The following is a 19,191-nucleotide window of genomic DNA, read 5'->3' as shown; positions in this document are numbered from 1 at the left end:
TGGTAGATGTGGGTTTTGAAGTTAGATGGAAGCTCTGTCCTCTACGCTACATTGCCTCTTGTAAAGCCCAGGTTATAGTTGAGGATTTAGGATAGTAAGCTGCACCCTCCTGGGCCCTGTTGGGTTTCAGGCCTGACCTCCCACCATTTCCTACTTTTGTCTCTTACTTCCTACTATTTTGAATGATTTGTAGCTTCTGCACACCTAACTTGAAGATTCTGTGTCTTTTTGTTGTTTTTTTGTGGTGCTGGGGATGGAACCCAAGGCCTCCAGCTCTCTTCAGAGGCCTCCCATCCTCAGCCACTATGGCTTGTATAAGCTGCGGCAAAGTTGTTAGGGTGCCATGGTGTAGCTCTTCTACACCTAAAAGGTCCTTCATGATACCAGGTTCCTTTTCATCTTTTTAGCCTTATTTTTCTGCCATTTCCCCTGTATTGTGTTCACTCGCTATAGCCAAGCTGGTTTTCTTCTTGCAGGTACAGCTGCTTTCTTGTAAAGGCCAAGGGGTCATTGCATATGCTGTTCTCTGTCTGCAAGGTTTCCTGGACTCCTTCCCTTAAGCCCCATTTTGTTAGCCTGGCTAGCTCCTAGTTATGTTTCAGTTCTCAGTCACCCCCCCTCCCCTCATTAAAGCCGGGGCCTCACGCATGCTTAGGCAAGTGCTCTACTACAGCTACATCTGCAGCCCTTTTAATTTTATTTTGAAATAGGATTTCCCTATGTTGCCCAGGCTATCCTTGAACTTGGAATCCTCCTGCCTCAGCTTTCTGAGTAGCGCACCACTGCCTGACTTTTAGATTCTCTAGTTTTATGTTGTCATAGCTGCTTAATTTGGCTTTTATTGTACTCCTTTTGCATAGTTGCTACATAAGCCCTTGAGTGATCACTCACTGGATGTTTATTTTCTCCCCCATACAGTAAGCTCTTCAAGGGCAGGGACTATCGCTGTCTCGTTTTATGTATTTTAGTATTTAGGATTGAACCAAAGAGTGTTTCACCACTGAGCTTCATCCCTAGCCCTGTTCATTTTTCATTTTGAGGTAGGTAGGGACTCATCAAGTTGGTGAGGCTGACCTCAAATTTATGAAAATTAAAAAGGACTGAGGATATGGGCCAGTGGTAGTGTCCCTGGGTCCAGTCTCAGTACTAAAAAAAAAAAAAAAATTGGTAATACAGGGTCATGTTGGTTCTGATAATCTGATTCCTGATGAGCCATCTAATGAGCAGAGCTCTAGAAGGATGGGACTAAGGGTGAGAATCCCAGCTGCCTGCTTGACATGTGCACATAGGTATCAGGCCAGTGTCTATAACGAAACTCCTGATCTTACCTTGTTCAAAAACTGCTCCTCCTGTACCATCCCCATTTCACTTTAAAGCAGCTCCATTCTTTCAGTTACTAAGGCCTCAAACCTCAGTGATATTCATTTTTCCTTTCCTTTTTTTAAATTAATTTTTACACATAAAGAAAAATTGAAAATGGTATAAACTTAGATAACCTTCCATCTAAATTCAGCAGCTAACATTTTGCCTTATTTAACATATGTATTTTTACTGTTATTTCTGAATCATTTCAAAAGAAGAGGTATTGTAATACCTTGTCCCTGAAAACTTGAGCATTCATCTCTCTTTTGTTGTTTTGTGATGCTGGGAATGGAACCCAGGCCTTTGAGCTTGCTAGGCGAGTGCTCTGTCACTCAACTATATCCCCAGTTCTTTTCTCAAAATTTTTTCAAACAACAACAACAAATTTCCCCCCATTAGAGATTGAACCCAGAGACACTGTACCACTGAGCTACATCCCAAAACCTTTTATTTATTTGTTTCGTTTGTTTTTTCCCCCAGGGCTGAAGACTGAACCCAGGGCCTTGAGCTTGCCTTGCTAGGCAAGCGCTCTGCCACTGAGCTAAATCCCCAACCCCTATTTGGTTTTTTTTAAGACAATGTTTTATTAAGTTGTTGAGGGCCTTGCTAAGTTGCTGAGGCTGACTTTAAATTTGCGATCTTTCTCCTTCAGCCTCCCCAGTTCTTGGGATTATAGGTGTGTGCCACCATGCCCAGCTCCATCCTTAGCCCTTTATATTTTTTATTTTGAGACAGGGTCTAAGTAGCTGAGGTTGGCCTCAAACTTGTAATCCTTCTGCACTAGCCTCTAGAATTGTTGACATTACAGATGTTTACTACTGTACTTGGCTTCAACATTCATCTCTCTCTCTCTCTTTTTTTTAAATAAGTTATAGGTGGACACAATATCTTTATTTTATTTTTATGTGGTGCTGAGGATAGAATTCGGTGCCTCACGCATTGTAGGCGAGCACCCTACCTCTGAGCCACAACCTCAGCCCCTCAACATTCATCTCTTAAGAAATAAGTCAAGGTTGGGGATATAGCTCAGTTGGTAGAGTGCCTGCCTCACATGCACAAGTACCTGGGTTCAATCCCCAGCACAAAAAAAAAAAAAAAAAAAAAAAAGAAGGAGCCAGGTGCCATGGCACACGCCTGAAATCCCAGGGCTCAGGAGGCTAAGGCAGGAGGATCATGAGTTCAAAGCCAGACTCAGCAATTTAGTGAGGCCCTAAGCAACTCAATGAGATCCTATCTCTAAATAAAATACAAAAAAAAAAAAAAAAAAAGGGCTGTAGATGTGGCTCAGTGGTTGAGTGCCCCTGGGTTCAATCCCTGGTACCAAAACCAGAAAAAGAATAAGTCAAACTTTGAGAGTATAACTCAGTGGTAGAGCACTTGACTAGCATGGCAAGGCATCGATTTTGATCCCCAGGACTGCAATAAACAAAAGAACACCAAAGTCAGTTATCTGTGTAACCACAATAGTATTACCTGACCTAGGAAAATAATAATTTTTTTTTTTTTTTTTTTTGGTACTGGGAATTGAACCCAGGGGGTGAGGTGTCCTTTAACCACTGAGCCATATCCCAGCCTCCCCACACCCGCTTTTAAAATTTAGATAGAATCTGGCTGAATTACTTAGGGCCTTCCTAAATTGCTGAGGCTGGCTTTGAACTTGCAGCCCTCTGCCTTAGCCTCCCAAGCTGATGGGATTACAGGTGTGTGCCACCACATATGCAGACTGCATTCTCATTCTTTTTTTTTTTTTAAATATGTTTTTTAGTTGTAGATGGACACAATACCTTTATTTTATTTATTTATTTTTATGTGGTACCTAGGATCAAGTTCAGTGCCTCACATGTGCTAGGTGAGTGCTCTATCACTGAGCCACAATCCCAGTCCCTCGGACTGCATTCTTAATTTCTTCCAAAATGTCTGTGGTAGCTGTCTTGTTTCAAATTATAATCTAATTTTTAAAAATTGTACATTGCATTGGTTTTACCTTTTTGTTTTCTCTTTATCTAGAGTAGCACCTTTTGTTTTTTCCTATGATACTGATTTTTTTTTTTTTCAGTTTTATCAGGCCAGTTTTCTTGTAGAATGTGCACATCGTAGGTTTAATTATTCTTTTCGTCCCCTGCTTTGGATGTAAGTTCCTAGAGCTCATTAAGATTGAGATCAAACATTTTTGGCAAGAATTCTTCCTATGATACTATGTCACTTGGAGGCACCAGTGCCAGTCTGTCCTGCTATTAGTAATGCTAAGTTAGATCTCCACGTTGAAGTGTTGGTAACCAGATCCTGCTATTGTCAGGGTACATATCTTCCATTTTTCCCTAAGGAGTGATAAATTCCTTTAAATTAACTTGTTTTGGCACAGAGGGTTTGCACATTAACAATAGCAACAAAAAAAAAATTAAAATACTTAAGGTTTTTGTCAAATTGCTACAACTTGCTACTCTGCACTGTAGCTTGCCTTTCTGCACTTACTTGCTTCCTTTATTCTTTTTTCTGATTACAGTAGATACTATATCATGCAAAATTTAAAAATTATTCAAAGCTAGAGTGGCTCAGTCTGAATTCCAAGTGTTTTAAGGAGGCCAAGGCAGGAGGATCACAGGTTCTAGGCTTGTTTGGATAACTTAAGGAGACTGTATCCCAAAAAATAAAAAGGTGTGGGGGGCTGGGGATGTAGTGGAGCTGAGTTCAATCCCCAGTACTGGGTTTAGGGTGGGGTTACAGAAATGAATAGTATAGAAAGTGAAAGTACCAATAATTCTAATCCAGAGATAATTGCTGTGGACAGTTTAGGCACATTATTTCAATATGTTTTTTCCTAAACATACTTATATTTGTTTAATATTATTACACTTAAATGGGCTTATAACTATAATATTGTTTTACTAATTATTTTTATTGGATGTGTCATGGAGGTTTCCTTGCCAGTAAAGATTGATTTATTATGTTGTATTTTTTTAATAATGGAAAAAGAATAAAATTTGACATTTTAAACTTTTTTTTTATAACTTCATTTTATTTTTATGTGGTGCTGAGGATTGAACCCAGGACCTCATGCACGCTAGGCAAGTGCTGTACCACTGAAACACAACCCCAGCCCTGACATTTTAACTGTTTATTTTTTAAACTATTTTTTAGTTATAGTTTGACACAATATCTTTATTTTGTTGTTTATTTTTATGTTATGCTAAGTATCAAACCCAGTGCTTCACACCTGAGAGGCAAGCACTCCACTACTGACCTATAACCCCAGCCCACCTTTTATTTTATTTTATTTTATTTATTTGATTTTGGTACTAGGGATTGAACCCAGGGGCATTTTACCACTGAGCTACATTCCCAGCTCTTTTTTTTTTTTTTTTAAGGAGAGAGAGAGAGAGAGAATTTTTAATATTTATTTTTTAGTTTTCGGCGGACATAATATCTTTGTTTTGTATGTGGTGCTAAGGATCGAACCCAGGGCGCATGCGCGCTATGGCATCCCCAGCCCTCCCAGCTCTTTTTAAAAAGAAAAAAATTTTAAGCAGGGTCTTGCTAAGTTTCTTAGGGCCTTGCTAAGTTTTTTTTTTTTTTTTTTTTTTTAATACTATTTAGTCATTGATGGACCTTTATTTAATTTATTTATTTGTATGTGGTGCTGAGAATTGAACCCAGGGCCTCACATGTGCCAGGCAAGCACTCTACCTCGGAGCCACCACTCCAGCCCCCCCCACTTTTTTAATATTTAAATTTTAATTATACTTGAACAAAATCTCTTTATTTTATTTATTTATTTTTATGTGGTGCTGAGGATTGAACCCAGGGCCTCGCACGTGCTAGCTGAGCGCCCTACCGCTGAGCCACAATCCCAGCCGCCTTGATAAGTTTTGATGCTAGCCTCAAACTTGCGATCCTCCTGCCTCAGTCTCCCCACTGTGCCTGATGATATTTTAACCATTTTTAAGTATTCCATTCAGTGATGTTAATTACGTTTGTATTGTTGAATACACCATCACCACTATCTTTTTTCTTCTGTGGTCCCAGGTATGGAGCCCAGGGCCTCACTACACCCCCAGCCAATTATCTTATTCTTAAATAACCGTTGGCTAGGGATGTTGCTCACTGGTTGAAAATTTGACTAACATGTGTGAGACCCTGGGTTCAATCCCTAGCACTACAAGAAAGCAAAACACAAACAGCTGTATATTGACATTCCACGGTGGATGAGCCAGAATTTATTTAATCAGTGTTCTACTTATGGGCAGTTGAGTTGTTCTCTTAAAAGTAATGCTGTAGCTGGACACAGTGGCGTATGCATACAGCAGCTCGGGAGGCTGAGGGAGGAGGATCATGAGTTCAGAGTAGCTTCAGCAAAAGCAAGGCACTACGCTACTCAGACTCTGTCTCTAAATAAAATACAAAATAGGGCTGAGGGTGTGGCTCAATGGCTGAGTGCCCCTGAGTTCAATCCCTGGTACCCCCCCCAAAAAAAAAATTCTGTAGGGGGGCTAGAGCTATAGCTCAGTAGTAGAGCACGCTTGCCTAGCACGTGTGAGGCACTGGATTTGATCTCCACCACCATGTAAAAACCAAATAAATAAAATAAAGGTATTGTATCCATCTACAACTAAAAAAAAAAATTTTTTTTAAAGGGAGAGAGATTTTTTTAATATTTATTCTTTAGTTTTCGGTGGACACAACATCTTTATTTTACTTTTATGTGGTACTGAGGATCGAATCCAGTGCCCTGCACATGCCAGGCAAGCGTGCTACCGCTTGAGCCACATCCCCAGTAAAAATGTTTTTTGAAAAAATGCTGTAGATAATGTCCTTGCCTGTCTCTTGGCTCATTTATTTGAACATTTTAGTAAGATAACTTCTAGGAAAAGGGAAAGATAGTCAAAAGGTATAAACATTTTACATTTTAATAAGTATTGCCTAATTATCTTTCACCAATGTTGAATCTCTGTACACTCTAACCAAGAGCACTTAACCCTGGTAAATTATTGATTTGTCTTGTTGACTGTTTGCTCACCTGAGGTTGGCTGGACCTCCTCTGTGTTTAATCCTGCACAGTAAAGAAGGGCTGGGTGGCAAGTCAAAGCAGCATTCCTTGGTTAACCTGTGTATCAGACTTTGTGTTTGGGCATGGGGAATTGTGAATAAACATGATCCCTCCCCTGAGTGGGCCTTACAAACTAGTGGACACCGCTATAATCTCACGAATGAATGTCAGAAAGAGATAAGTGGGCATATATGATAGGAACCTCTGATGGGGCTGGGAGTCAGGGAAGAAGAGTTCCCTGAGAATGTGAAGTGTGTTTGAAGTTTGAAAGATCAACTGAAGTTACCTAAACAAAAACAAAGGGCAGACTGGGAATGGCAGTAGACAGAGAACATTCCAAACAGAAGAATTAGCTAGCATTTGCAAAGCCCCTGTGGCAGGTCCCTTTAGAATTTTTACTGGCCAAGAAAGTTCATCATGTTTGGTACCCTGAGAAAGGCAGTTTCTGAATTATGTAGAGATCAAATAAATAAATGAGATCTCACTACAAGGACTCCATAAACAGAAGGGATTTCAGAGGGATGGGAGATTTTCCCAAAGCAGTCTTTCACATTCTTACCTGTAAAAGTAGGATAATCAAAGTTTTTAGAATGACTTATCCAACATTAGAAGGAGGGCAGGTAACTGTGGAGCAGCTGGAATACATTAGAAGGGGGTAAGGAGCCAAGCTCAGTGGCACATGCCTATAAATCCCAGTGACTGGGGAGGCTAAGGCAAGAGGATTACAAATTTGAGGCCAGCTTCAGCAATTTAGCAAGACCTTCAGCAACTTAACAAGACCTTGTCTGAAAATTAAAAAATAAAAGAGCTGGGCTGGGGATGTGGCTCAAGTGGTAGCGCGCTCGCCTGGCATGCGTGCGGCCTGAGTTCGATCCTCAGCACCACATACAAACAAAGATGTTGTGTCTGCTGAAAACTAAAAAATAAATATTAAAAAAAAATTTCTCTTTCTCTCTCTCTCTCTCTCTCTCTCTCTCTCTCTCTCTCTCTCTCTCTCTCTTTCTCTCTCTCCTCTCTCAAAAAAAAAAAAAAAAAAGAGCTGGGGATATAGCTCAGTGGTAGATTGCCTCTGGATTTAGCCCCTAGTACTTATCAAACAAAACCAAACCACTGGGATATGGATTAGTGGTAAAATACCTATGGGGTATGTTGACTCCCCAGTACCAAAGAAACCCCCAAAAGTGTGTGTGTAGGGGGGTGTTCTGGAATGCCAAAGATGCCAAAGGCTGGGCTGGAGCTGGGGCTTAGTGGCAGAGCACTTGCCTACCATGTGAGGTGCTAGGTTCGATCCTTAGCACCACATAAAAAAGTAAATAAATAAAAAAAAAAGCATGCTGACAATCTATAACTATCAAAAAAAAAAAAAAAAGATGCCAAAGGCCCAGGTGAGTTAGGCCTTAAGCTGTGTTTGTAATCAGAAAAATCTGAGTCCTGCTTCTGGAAGTGTCCAGAGAAAAGGAACACTGAAATTGATGTGTGTATTTATTCACTGTAGTAAAACTAAGGCTTGGGAGATGAAATGACCTGCCCAGGGTCCCAGTAGGTAAGTGGTGGAGCTGGATTGGGCAGTTGGACTGTGAGTACTTGGACTGAACCAAGTTCTGGGAAAAAGAGAACAGTGGGAGGGAAGAGGAACTGGCTCTGAATCTAGAGGTGGCAGAATCCAGTAGATATGGCCCATCCAGAAAGGGACAGACATGAGCTTGCTTTCAGTTCACCACTAGTAGGTATATCACTTCTGACTTAACTCAGTGACCTTCATTTTCTACGTGCGTGCGTAAGGCAGGAATAGCAATTACTTTACATGGTTGGGAGTGGGAATTCAGAATGGACACAGAAAGTGCTTGGCACAGAGCAGATGCTTAATAAGTAATTGTGTTTGTTTTTATTCTGAGTGGAGGTATAGCACCCCATTTTTGTTTTTGTTTTTAAAGAGAGAGAGAACTTTTTAATGTTTATATTTTAGTTTTCGGCGGACACAACATCTTTCTTTGTACATGGTGCTGAGGATCGAACCCGGGCCACACGCATGCCAGGCGAGTGCACTACCACTTGAGCCACATCCCCAGCCCACACCCCATCTTTTTTATATATATGAGAGAGATGTGGTCTGTAAATGGATGTTACATGGTGTGCTTGTCTTTCAAGCCAATCTAAGGGATAAGCATATTAATATGTATATATTCTTCCCAGTTTACACGTGACATTTCATGCACTTAAAACCTCTTTCAATGTTGCTCTGAAGCATGGAGCAAGGCTGAGATTTTACCTTGTATAGGGTGAAAAGCTGGGGTCCTGGAAGAGTTAATTGCCTGAATTTTCACAGCTTAGTTAACAACATCTTTTGATATATATATATATATATATTTTTTTTTTTTTTTTCTGGGATTAGTAGATTAGCTTGAGTGAGTATTGATTCTGCAGAACACTTGACAAAATCAGTCAGATTGTCCCTAACAAAAGAGAGAAGCAAGGACAGAACAATAAATGGCTCAGTTGGGTGGCTATTGCAGTTTTTTGAACACCTGGCCCCAAGAAGTGTTGATATTGGATCAGCATGGGCCTGACCAAATGTCTGCACTGGGAAGCCTAAGCAGGATGGGTCACATTTACGATAAGACCAGGACGGACAACCTGGGCATCATGTTTACTGTGTGTGCCTGACACACTGAGAGGACGTGGGGTGATTGCCAGGACTAATATAGACACAGGGATGGATGAGGATGTTAAATCAGTATTAGGGTCAAGTTCTGCATCCAGGTTCAGAAAACCAAATCCACAAGTAAGTATGGCTCAGGAGCAGTTGATGAAGATGGCATGGAGGTATCAGGATATATGGAGGTCAGTGGGAGTGTAGTTGTAAGGTGAGCTATTCTAAGAAGGCTGATTAGAGCAGCAGAGAGCCTGCAGCATGGAATGGGATCAGGCTATTGCAGAATTTGAAAATATGTTACATAGAGACATAGTTGGAAGACCTCAGGTATGCCCTTGGCCTAGAGAAGAGATTTAGGGCTGGGCATGGTGGTGCAAGCCTATAATTCCAACAACTCCAGAGGTTGAGATAGGAGGATGACCCCTTAAAATTGCCAGCTTCCGCAATTTTAGTGAATCTCTAAGCAACTTAATGAGAACCTGTTCAAAAATAAAAAGGGCTGGGGATGTTCCTCACTGGTTAAGTTCCCTTGGGTTCAATCTCTGGTACTATGAAAAAAAAAAAAATTAGGGAGGAAAACAGGGTAGCTAGCTAGTAGGTCTCCAGATATCTGGAGGACGCCACCCCTGGAAAAAGTCATTGACCTTAGTGGGATCTCAGATTTTTTTTTTTTAAGAGTTATTGCAGCATTCTTTTTTTTTTTCTAAATATTTTAATATCTTTATTTATTTATTTATTTTTAATATTTATTTTTCAGTTTTCAGCGGACACAACATCTTTGTTTGTATGTGGTGCTGAGAATGCAACCCAGGCCGCATGCATGCCAGGCAAGCACGCTACCACTTGAGCCACATCCCCAGCCCTATTTCTTTATTTTTTATGTGGTGCTGAGGATTGAACCCAGGGCCTTGCACGTGCTAGGCAAACACTCAACTACTGCTGAGCCACAACCCCAGCCCTGGGATCTCAGATTTATATATATATATGTATATATATATATGTGTATTCATATTTATATTTATACATTTTTAACATCTATATATTTTAAGTTGTAGATGATCACAATATTTTTTTAAGAGAGAGAGAGAGAGGGAGAGAATTTTAATATTTATTTTTCAGTTTTCGGCGGACACAACATCTTTGGTGCTGAGGATCGAACCTGGGCTGCACGCATGCCAGGCGAGCGCACTACCGCTTGAGCCACATCCCCAGCCCCTGGACACAATATTTTATTTATGTGGTGCTTTGGGTCAAACTTAGTGCCTCATGCATGTGAGGCAAACGCTCAACCACTGAGCTACAACCCCATTCCCAGATCATATATTTTTAACAGATTCCAGGGGTTCTGATGCATCTGAGGTCATGGATCCCTTCTCCTGAGGAAGTTGCGATGACTGGTCCCAGAAACCTAAACTGAAGAGCCGGCTGTACAGGGACTCAGAGTGGTTGAATGTGAAGGAGAATGCTCTGAAATCTTTCAGAAAATAGACTTTGCAATTGGTGTGGGATGAACTCCTGGCATAGGGTTGTCCAGACTTATGAATAGATAGGAACTTTTACCAAGAAAATGACCTAACAAACATTCAACTTGTACAGGCTTCCTAAAAACTCTTTTCATCCTTACTAATGTATAATAAGACTGAGTCCCATGTAATTTTAATTAAAATTAATTAAACTTAAATAACAGTAATAATCTTTTTCTTAGCGGTACTTACCACATTTCATGCATTGCTAATGGCGAATCTGGAGCTTGGACAGTGCTAGCTGCTCTGAATGCATTTTTTTACAGGGTGGGAAAGCATAGCATCATGGTTGAGGATTGATGATTCCCTTTGTCATTAACACTATGAAGTTTAACTCCATTTTGGGGAGAGGTTAGGGAGTTAAGTGATGTGCTGGAGTCAACAGATAGTGAAGATGAGTTCTGTCCCACTTGCTCTGGGGTAGCCCTGGTGTCAATTATCTTCCACGAAAGCCTCAGTTTCTTCTTTGGGAAAATGGAGTCATCACAGGAGTAACTACACTGGATGACTGTGAAGATTAGATAATGTGATATGTGCCAGGTGCTTAGCACAGTGTTCTCATACATCATAGGCACCCAATACATGTTCTATCTTTACCCATAAGTTGTTTCTGTATCAGCATATTTTTTTTTATGGTGTTGGGGATTGAACCCAGGGTTCCATACATGCTAGGCAAGCATTTTACCACTGAGCTACAATCCCAGCGTATTATTTTATCTTTCTTTCCAATCAGCATTAATATTTTTTCCTTTGGTACTGAGGATTGAACCCAGGGGCACTTTACTACAGAGCTACATGCCCAGCTCTTTTTATTTTGAGAAAGGCTTACACCAAATTACTGAGGGTCTCCCTAAATTGCTGAGACTGGCCTTAAATTTGTGATCCTCCTCTCAGCCTCCCCAGTTGGTGGTATTACAGGCGCATACCACCATGCCCAGCTCATTCTGCATTATTTCTTTTTATTTATTTATTTATTTATTTATTTATTTATTTATTTATTTCCTATCTTTCTATCTGTTGGTGCATTATAGTTGTATATAATGATGGAATTTATTGTTATATATTTGTATGAATTTGTTGTTAACCTTTTAAAAATTCCATTTATTTATTTTTTTGTGGTGCTGAGGATCGAACCCAGGGCCTCACACATGCTGAGTGCTCTACCAGTGAGTCACAACCCCAGCCCCTAAGTGACATAATTTTATTTTTCTTTGTGACTGAATAAAATTCCATATTTTCTTTATCCATTCATCTATTGACGGATACCTAGGCTGGTTCCATAGTTTGGCTGTTGTGAATTGTGCCTCTGTAAACATGGGTGTGCATGTTTAATTCCTCAGGATAAATACTGAGAAATCATATTGTTGGTTTATGTATTTCTACATCTAGTCTTTGAGGAGCATCCATTATTGCCAGTCAGCATTATTTCTTTCTCTCTCTCTTTTTTTTATTTCTATTTTTTTTTTTTTTTTAGGTAAACACAATGTCTTTATTTTATTTGTATGTGGTTCTGAGGATTGAACCCAGTGCCTCATATGTGCTAGGAGAGTACTTTACCACTTGAGCTACAACCCCAGCCCAATCAGCATTATTTCTTAAGCCTATTTTTTGGTATTAGGATGTAGTCCATACTGGTTCTTTGCTGTTGGGAATTGGGACTTTACCTTTTCCTAGTACTATAACTAGGATTGCAGTTTATGGTTTTACTTACCAGGCCAGACACTAGGTATTGTTGCACTCCTTTTTGTTTCTAAGGAAACTGATGGGGCAGTTAATTTGCAAAAAATTGATAGGTCTATATACAGACATTGAAAAGCTGTCTGAGTTAAATTAATAAATGTAAAGAGCAAGTTGTGGAACAGCTTTTTGTGTCTTGTTTGCATGCAGAACACTGAGGGAGCTGTGTGTGTGCTCATCAGTATACAAGGGTGATAAGAATAGAAGCTGTACTCAGAGCTTCATGTAATCTCTCCTGATCCTCCTAGTTGCCAGGAAGTGAGTGCTGAGATTAAATTGTCCAAGATCACTCAGGCAGTGAGTAGCAGCTCAGGTCTGGCCAGTGCCCTCCCCTTGCAGTAGGCTTTTCCTGGGGTTGTGGGGGTGGTGATAGCTGCTGCTGATGTGCATTGCCTCTCCCTGTGCTTGGGCAGTGTTGAAGGTCCTCGATGTGTCATTGATGTGCCCTTCACACCTACCCTGTGAGGTAGATAGTGGGGCCCTGCAGATGGATCCAAGCTGTACCCTGGAGAGGTCATTCCTGCAGCTATTAAGTGAGGCTGGGTGATGGGTGGTTGGGGTACAGTTTCATAGTGTGGCCTGTTCTCACCCCAGCATGACCTGCACAGAGGTGGCAACTATAGACCTATGTTGGGTTCTAATGGTGAGGTTGGCAGATTTGGATTTAAATATCCAGTGGCATAAAGAAGAAAGCCTGGGGCAGCACCTTCCACTTTGCCCCTTCCCTTCCCCAGGGAATAGCCCAAAACTGGATCATTCTCCTTTCCCATTGTCATTCCTTTGGATTCATTTATTATTCTCTGGTCACAAGGTTGTTGCCCACAATTTAAAAATCAACTAGCACACATCTCATCCTAATAATCACTTACCTACTGCATAGCACATAGGCAGAAGCTATTCTTTTTGTGACCCTGTCACAAAGCCACACAGCATGGTTGTCACATTGTATTCCTTAGAAGTCAGTCAGGAAGCTGGGCATGGCACATACTTCAACCCCAGTGATTTCAACTGAGGCAGGAGGATTGCATGTTCCAGGCCAATCTGGGCAACTTGGTGAGGCTGTATCTTAAAATGAAAACAAAAACAAAAACACTAAATAACAAAAAGGACTGGGATGTAGCTCAGTGGTAGAGCACTCCTGGGATTAATCCCTAGCACTGCAAAAAGAAAAAGGTCAATGGGAAGTCTGCTGATATTCAGGGGGAGGGCATTTGGTCCCAGCTTTTGAAGGGATGAGAAAATGTCAAGGGCTCACACAAAGACCTTTCCTCATTTATTCTTTCATCAAGTCAGCAAATATATGTGGTGTTTCTAGGTGGTAGTCAGGGTTGAGATAAATTATTAGATCAAGCTTGATCCCCACCTCAAGGAACTCAAGGTGTAGGTAGAACAGCCGCTGTGGTTTGGACAGTGCTTCACATCTGAGTGACAGCTCCACACATGGTCTCCTCTAAACTCCCTGCGTGGTCACTAGAACTGGTTGTGTCCTGTTCTCTAGCACCGAGACCATGGAAGATTTCCTTCATATGATTCAGTTTGCATGGTAGAACCTGGCTTTGATCCCAGCCATTCGCTACAGATCTTTGTACTTTCTTTCTCTGCAGAGCAGACTGCTCTATTACTCTGCTTCAGGTGAAGAAGCCAAAGCTATGGTCATGGAAAACAAATCTTTTTTTTTTTCTTTTTTTTTTTTTGGTGCTAGGATTGAATCCAGAGGTGCTTTGCCACTGAGCTACATCTCCAGTTCTTTTTATTTTGAAACAGGGTCTCACTAAGTTGCTGAGGGTCTTGCTAAGTTGCTGAGGCTTTCCTTGAACTTGTTATCCTCCTGCCTCAGCCTCCCACACCACTGAGATTACAAGCAAGCACCATCTTGCCTGGCTACAAAACAGCTCTTGACACTTTAATTCCCCAACTTTTTCATTACATTACATGAACTCTCTTGAGAACTTTGTTGCTGATTGCTGTCATTTTTCTTTTGCAGAAAGCCCTGGGTGTGCGGCAATACCATGTGGCCTCAGTCCTGTGCCAACGGGCCAAGGTGGCCATGAGCCACTTTGAACCCAACGAGTACATTCGTTATGACCTGCTAGAGAAGAACATTAACATTGTTCGCAAACGGTAAGTCTGTAGGTGGGAGCTCGCAGTGCTGTCTGCCCTTTTAGGCAAGTTAAGAAGATTGGTGAAAGATGGTTAGTGGCAGGATTAAGTATTTGGGATGTAAAGGTCCCTATGGAAGAGAGGCATTCTGAAACATTGGTGGAACTTCTGCCCTCTCTGCCGAAGAGGAACCTGTGTTATCCAGAAGCTTGGCAATCTGAGCTCTTAGGGAAAGACTGAGGTCTGTTTTGGTGCTGTGGCCCAAGTCTCCCAGTTGTTGAGGGCAGGTTGCTGAGCTTGGACCACACCTCTGGGAGCCATCAGGCTGGAGGTTCACCTATATTTCCTGTTTGGTGCAGAGGCCCCAAGGAGAGTTCCAGCTTGAGACTCAGAAGAAAACTCAGATGGGATCCTATGCCTGTCTTTCTCCTGGGCCTCTGTTCCTCATTTGGTGGGAGGGCAGTCATCTTTGCCTGCTGTCCTGTGTGCCAGGTCCTGGGCTAGATGCTACCTCCAGAAGAGTGAATAAGGGACCCCAGGAGAATGAGTGGGAGCTGGCAATATACAGCACTGCCTTTGGAGGTTGATCAACTACAGACAGGGCTGTGCCCTTGCCTGTCTGGTGGCCTCTGCAATATTGATCCTGGTGACCCTGGGAGAGGACAGATTTGAGTGTACTTATTGTACAGCTGAGAAGGCTCAAATGGAGCTGCAACTCACCCAAGGCTGAACATATAGTCTCAGTCCCCACCCTGTACCAACTGAGTCAGAACCTACCATTAACAAGATCCTTGGGGAACTTTGTGATGTTAAAATATGAGAAGTGCTGGCCATTTTCCCAGCTGATTTTAAAATGCAATCAGAACCAAGAACCACTGTCCCCATCAACACAGAACCTTGAACTGATCTCCAGGAAACAATATTTTATTTGTGAAGCTCGGAGGCCATAGCTCAGTAGGAAAGTGATGGATTTTCCTTTTATCTGCAAAACACTTCTACCTTGGTCTTCTCCATGTGTGGGAAGAGAGCTAGCACAAAAATGTGCTTTGAGATAACTTGACTACAGAATATTATTCGGCATTTTAGTTTTTGCCTTAAACAATTAGCAACAACAAGTATACCCTTTAAGAAAAAAAAAAGTGTGTGTGTGTGTGTGTATGGGACTCTTCCTCCACCCTGTGTCCGTGATGGTGGAGATATGATTCTTTAATATTTTTTAAGTTATACTTCGACACAATATCTTTGTTTTTTTAATTTATTTTTATGTGGTGTTGAGGATCGAACCCAGTGCCTCATATGTGTGAGGCAAACTCTCTGCTACTGAGCCACAACCCCAGCCCCTAGAGATCTGATTCTTTTCTTGGGAACTAGGTCTATCACCAAGAGGGACAGAGGGACATAGAGGAACCATTTTGTTTACCTTGGAACTGTGACAGTGAGCTGTCTTTAGGCTTTATCATTGTCAAGATTTTTCGTGTGTGTGTGTGTGTGTGTGTGTGTGTGTGTGTGTGTGTGTGAGAGAGTGAGAGAGAGAGATCAAACCCAGGGTGCTCGACCACTGAGCTATATCCCGTCCTTTTCATTTTTTGAGACAAGATCTCAGTGAATTGTTGAGGATCTTGCTGAATTACCAAGGCAGCCGCACAAGGAACTTGAGATCCTCCTGTCTCAGCCTCTGAGTCGCTGAGATTAATACGCACCACTAAGCCCTGTTATCACTTTTTCATACCACATCAGGCATTGCTTTCATTGTGTTGGATTCTTAAACCCATGTGCTGTTTTTTCTCTCCCTGGGTCCAGAAGAGGGGTCTGTGCATGCAGTATTGCCACACCCAGCCTTGGAGATGCTTGCAGATGGGCCACTGTACAACAGGCTTGTGCTATTTTTATGCAAGGTTCCTGATGGCAGAACCCAGATTCTTAGCATCTTTGATTGATCTATGGTTGCTGGAGAACCAGCACCTTGAGGAACTCTTAATTTCAAGGACTTAGGGGACTATGAGAGTGTGAAGCTGGGAATTAGGCTGTCAGAAGGAAGAGTCTCTGTTCCCAGCAAGTCATATTGGCAGTGCTGGTATTAATGACTGAACACTGTGTGAGGGGCCTGCTCTGTTTCCAAACATTGAATCTCAGTAGAAGTTAACGTGAAGAGCACAGACAGTAGCGCCACTTTGCTGTGTTCTCTTAGTCTAAGTTTGCACTCATAGTTTTGAGACCCCACAACAAGTCACTTCATCTCTCTGTCCCTCAGTTTCTCCATCTGTGTTCTGGGCCAGAGATGCAACTCAGTGTAGAGTGCTTACCTAGCATGCATGAGGCTCTGGATTTAATCCTCTGTGTTGCAAAAACAATACAAAACACTAGACCTCATCTGTGTCATGAGGATAAAATGAGTTATATACAAGAAAATGTCTGGGCCCCGTGCAGGGGCATTTGCCTATAATCTCATTGGATCACGAGTTTGAAGCAAGCCTCAGCAATTTGGCAAAATCCTCAGCAATTTAATGAGACCCTACCTTAAAATAAAAAATGAAAAGATCTGGGGGTATAGTTCAGTGATCAAGCACCCCTGAGTTAATCCCTAGTATCAAAAAAAAAGAATAGGAAATGCAGAGCCAAAAGTAAGTGCTCTGATAACATTAATCTGTAGTGACAGAAAGCAGATGAGTGGTAAACTGAGAATGGAATGGGAGGGAATTTTTGTTTTTTTATTTTGTATTTATTTTTTAGCTTTAGGTGGACACAATATCTTTATTTTATTTTTACATGGTGCTGAAGATCGAACCCAGTGCCTCACACATGCCAGGCAAGCTCGCTGCTACTTGAGCCATATCCCCAGCCCCAAATTTTTGTTTTTTTAACATTTATTTTTTTATTTGTAGGTTTACACAATATCTTTATTTTATGTGGTGTTGAGGATTGAACCCAGTGCCTCACACATGCTAGGCAAGTGCTGTACCTCTGAGCCTCAACCCAGCCCAGATGGGAGGGATTATTATCATAGGTCAAGAGGAAACCTTTAAGAGGGAGGTGGAGATGGTCAATGACTTGATTGTGGTGATTGTTTCACAGGTGTAAATTGTCAAAACTGAATCAAATTGTATACTTTAAAAACTATAAATATTCTATTTAATTTTTTTGCAGAGCTAGGGATTAAAGCCAAGACATTGAGCATGCTAGTTAAGTACTCTATCACTGAGCCACGACCCCAACCCCAAATCATTTACTTCAAAAAAAAAAAAAAATCTTGTAGTTGTAAATGGACAGATTGCCTTTATTTTATTTATTTTATGTAGTGCTAAGAATCAAACCCAGTTCTTCCCACATGCTAGGCAAGCACTCTGCCATTGAACTACAGCCCAAGCTCTCCCCCCACTCCTTTTTTTTTTTTTTTAAGCTGTTCTAGGGATTGAATTTAGGGCTGTTACATGATAGGCAAATACTCTACCTCTGAGCTACATCCATAGCCCTTTTTATTTTAAGACAGGATCTCACTAAATTGTCCAGTTTGCCTTGAACTTGGGATCCTCCTGCCTTAGCCTCCAAGTAGCTGTGATTACAGGTGTGTGCCATCACACCCATATTCAAATTGTATACTATTAATGTACACAGTTCATTATATGTCAATTATTTCTAAATTAAACTGTTTAAAAACAAAGGAGGTGCTATATTAAGTGCCATTCCTTCCAGTCAAGCCCTACACTTTGGAGGCAGGCTGGATGGACTGCTGGAGAAAGATAGTAATTTATTCACTTCAAGGGTAAGTTTATTAACACAGTCACCTCTAAACCCAGAGCTTCTGACTCCCAGTGGACAGTTTTTCCCTTGACCTCAAACAGTAGTGTGGCTTGTGGCTATGAGTAGAACTTAGCTGCCTCCTAGGAAGGCTCAAGTTTGGCCTAAGCTTCCAGAATGGTGGGAGGCAGAGTGTGAATCCACTGGGGCGACTGCCTTGTTGTGTGACAGCAGCAGGGCATTCTCAAGAGAGCTTGAGGGTGGGCAGTGGAGCGCTGACCTGCACAGACCTGAGTCTAGTGGGGTGGGAGGCTGGCAATGAGGAGGCAGTTGAGTCCTTGTAGATGCTGCACCCCACAAGGGGTGGGTTTGGACTGCCATTTTAATAAGGAAGGGACGGTGGAACAGCCAGGGAAATGGGTGTTAACAAAAAAGGACCACCAAGAGGCTGGAGTAGTGACTGGTTTCTGTACTGAGAGCTGAGAGTTGCAAGCCACGCTTCTCAGTGGAGTGAGTGAGCGCAGCTAATGGGGGAAGCTTTAGCATATGAGGGAGCCAGTCATCCAGCATATGAATTGCAGCCTGGTAGCTGGCAGTTGTGGCAGATTCAGGGAGGGGGACTTTTGCATGATCCCATGTCTTACTGGGGCTGAGGGCAGGGGAGAGGGCAGAGAGAAAAATAGACTTAGGCTATGAACTTGAGCTCTTAACATCTCTCTCTTGAGTCTGTTTCTTTTTGGTTGTTTTATTAAATAACAAGAATATCATGAACATTAAACAATTATATGTACTTGATAGTATTTATTAGATAATAGTGATTAATATGGTAGGAAAAACAAATGTCCATTGGAAACAATCAACACTGTCATTCTTATGATGTCACTTACTCATCAAGTAATTTTGGAGCATGCAATGAGCGGTAGATGCTGTACCATAGGGAACAAGACCAATTTGTCTCCATTGAGTGGAACTAACAGTCGCCCCTCTGCCTGCCCACTGTTAGGTTGCCACTTGCACTGAAAAGGAGAGGCTGTGGA

The 19,191-nt window shown here is 41.6% G+C and overlaps 1 protein-coding gene across 1 annotated transcript in view; it reads left to right on the top strand.

The window, feature by feature from the left end:
- Aco2 (aconitase 2) overlaps positions 1–19,191 on the top strand; it is a 45,027-nt gene that overhangs the window by 8,914 nt on the left and 16,922 nt on the right. Inside the window, exon 2 of the mRNA XM_005322206.5 lies at positions 14,304–14,440. Coding sequence (XP_005322263.1) covers positions 14,304–14,440 — 137 coding nt within the window. The remainder of the gene's footprint in view (positions 1–14,303; positions 14,441–19,191) is intronic.

The sequence above is a fragment of the Ictidomys tridecemlineatus genome, chromosome 6 (assembly GCF_052094955.1).
Source record: "Ictidomys tridecemlineatus isolate mIctTri1 chromosome 6, mIctTri1.hap1, whole genome shotgun sequence".
In the NCBI taxonomy this organism is placed as follows: Eukaryota; Metazoa; Chordata; class Mammalia; order Rodentia; family Sciuridae; genus Ictidomys; species Ictidomys tridecemlineatus.
The sequence above is the reverse complement of the archived record's forward strand: the minus strand, read 5'-3'. Positions and strand labels throughout refer to the sequence as shown.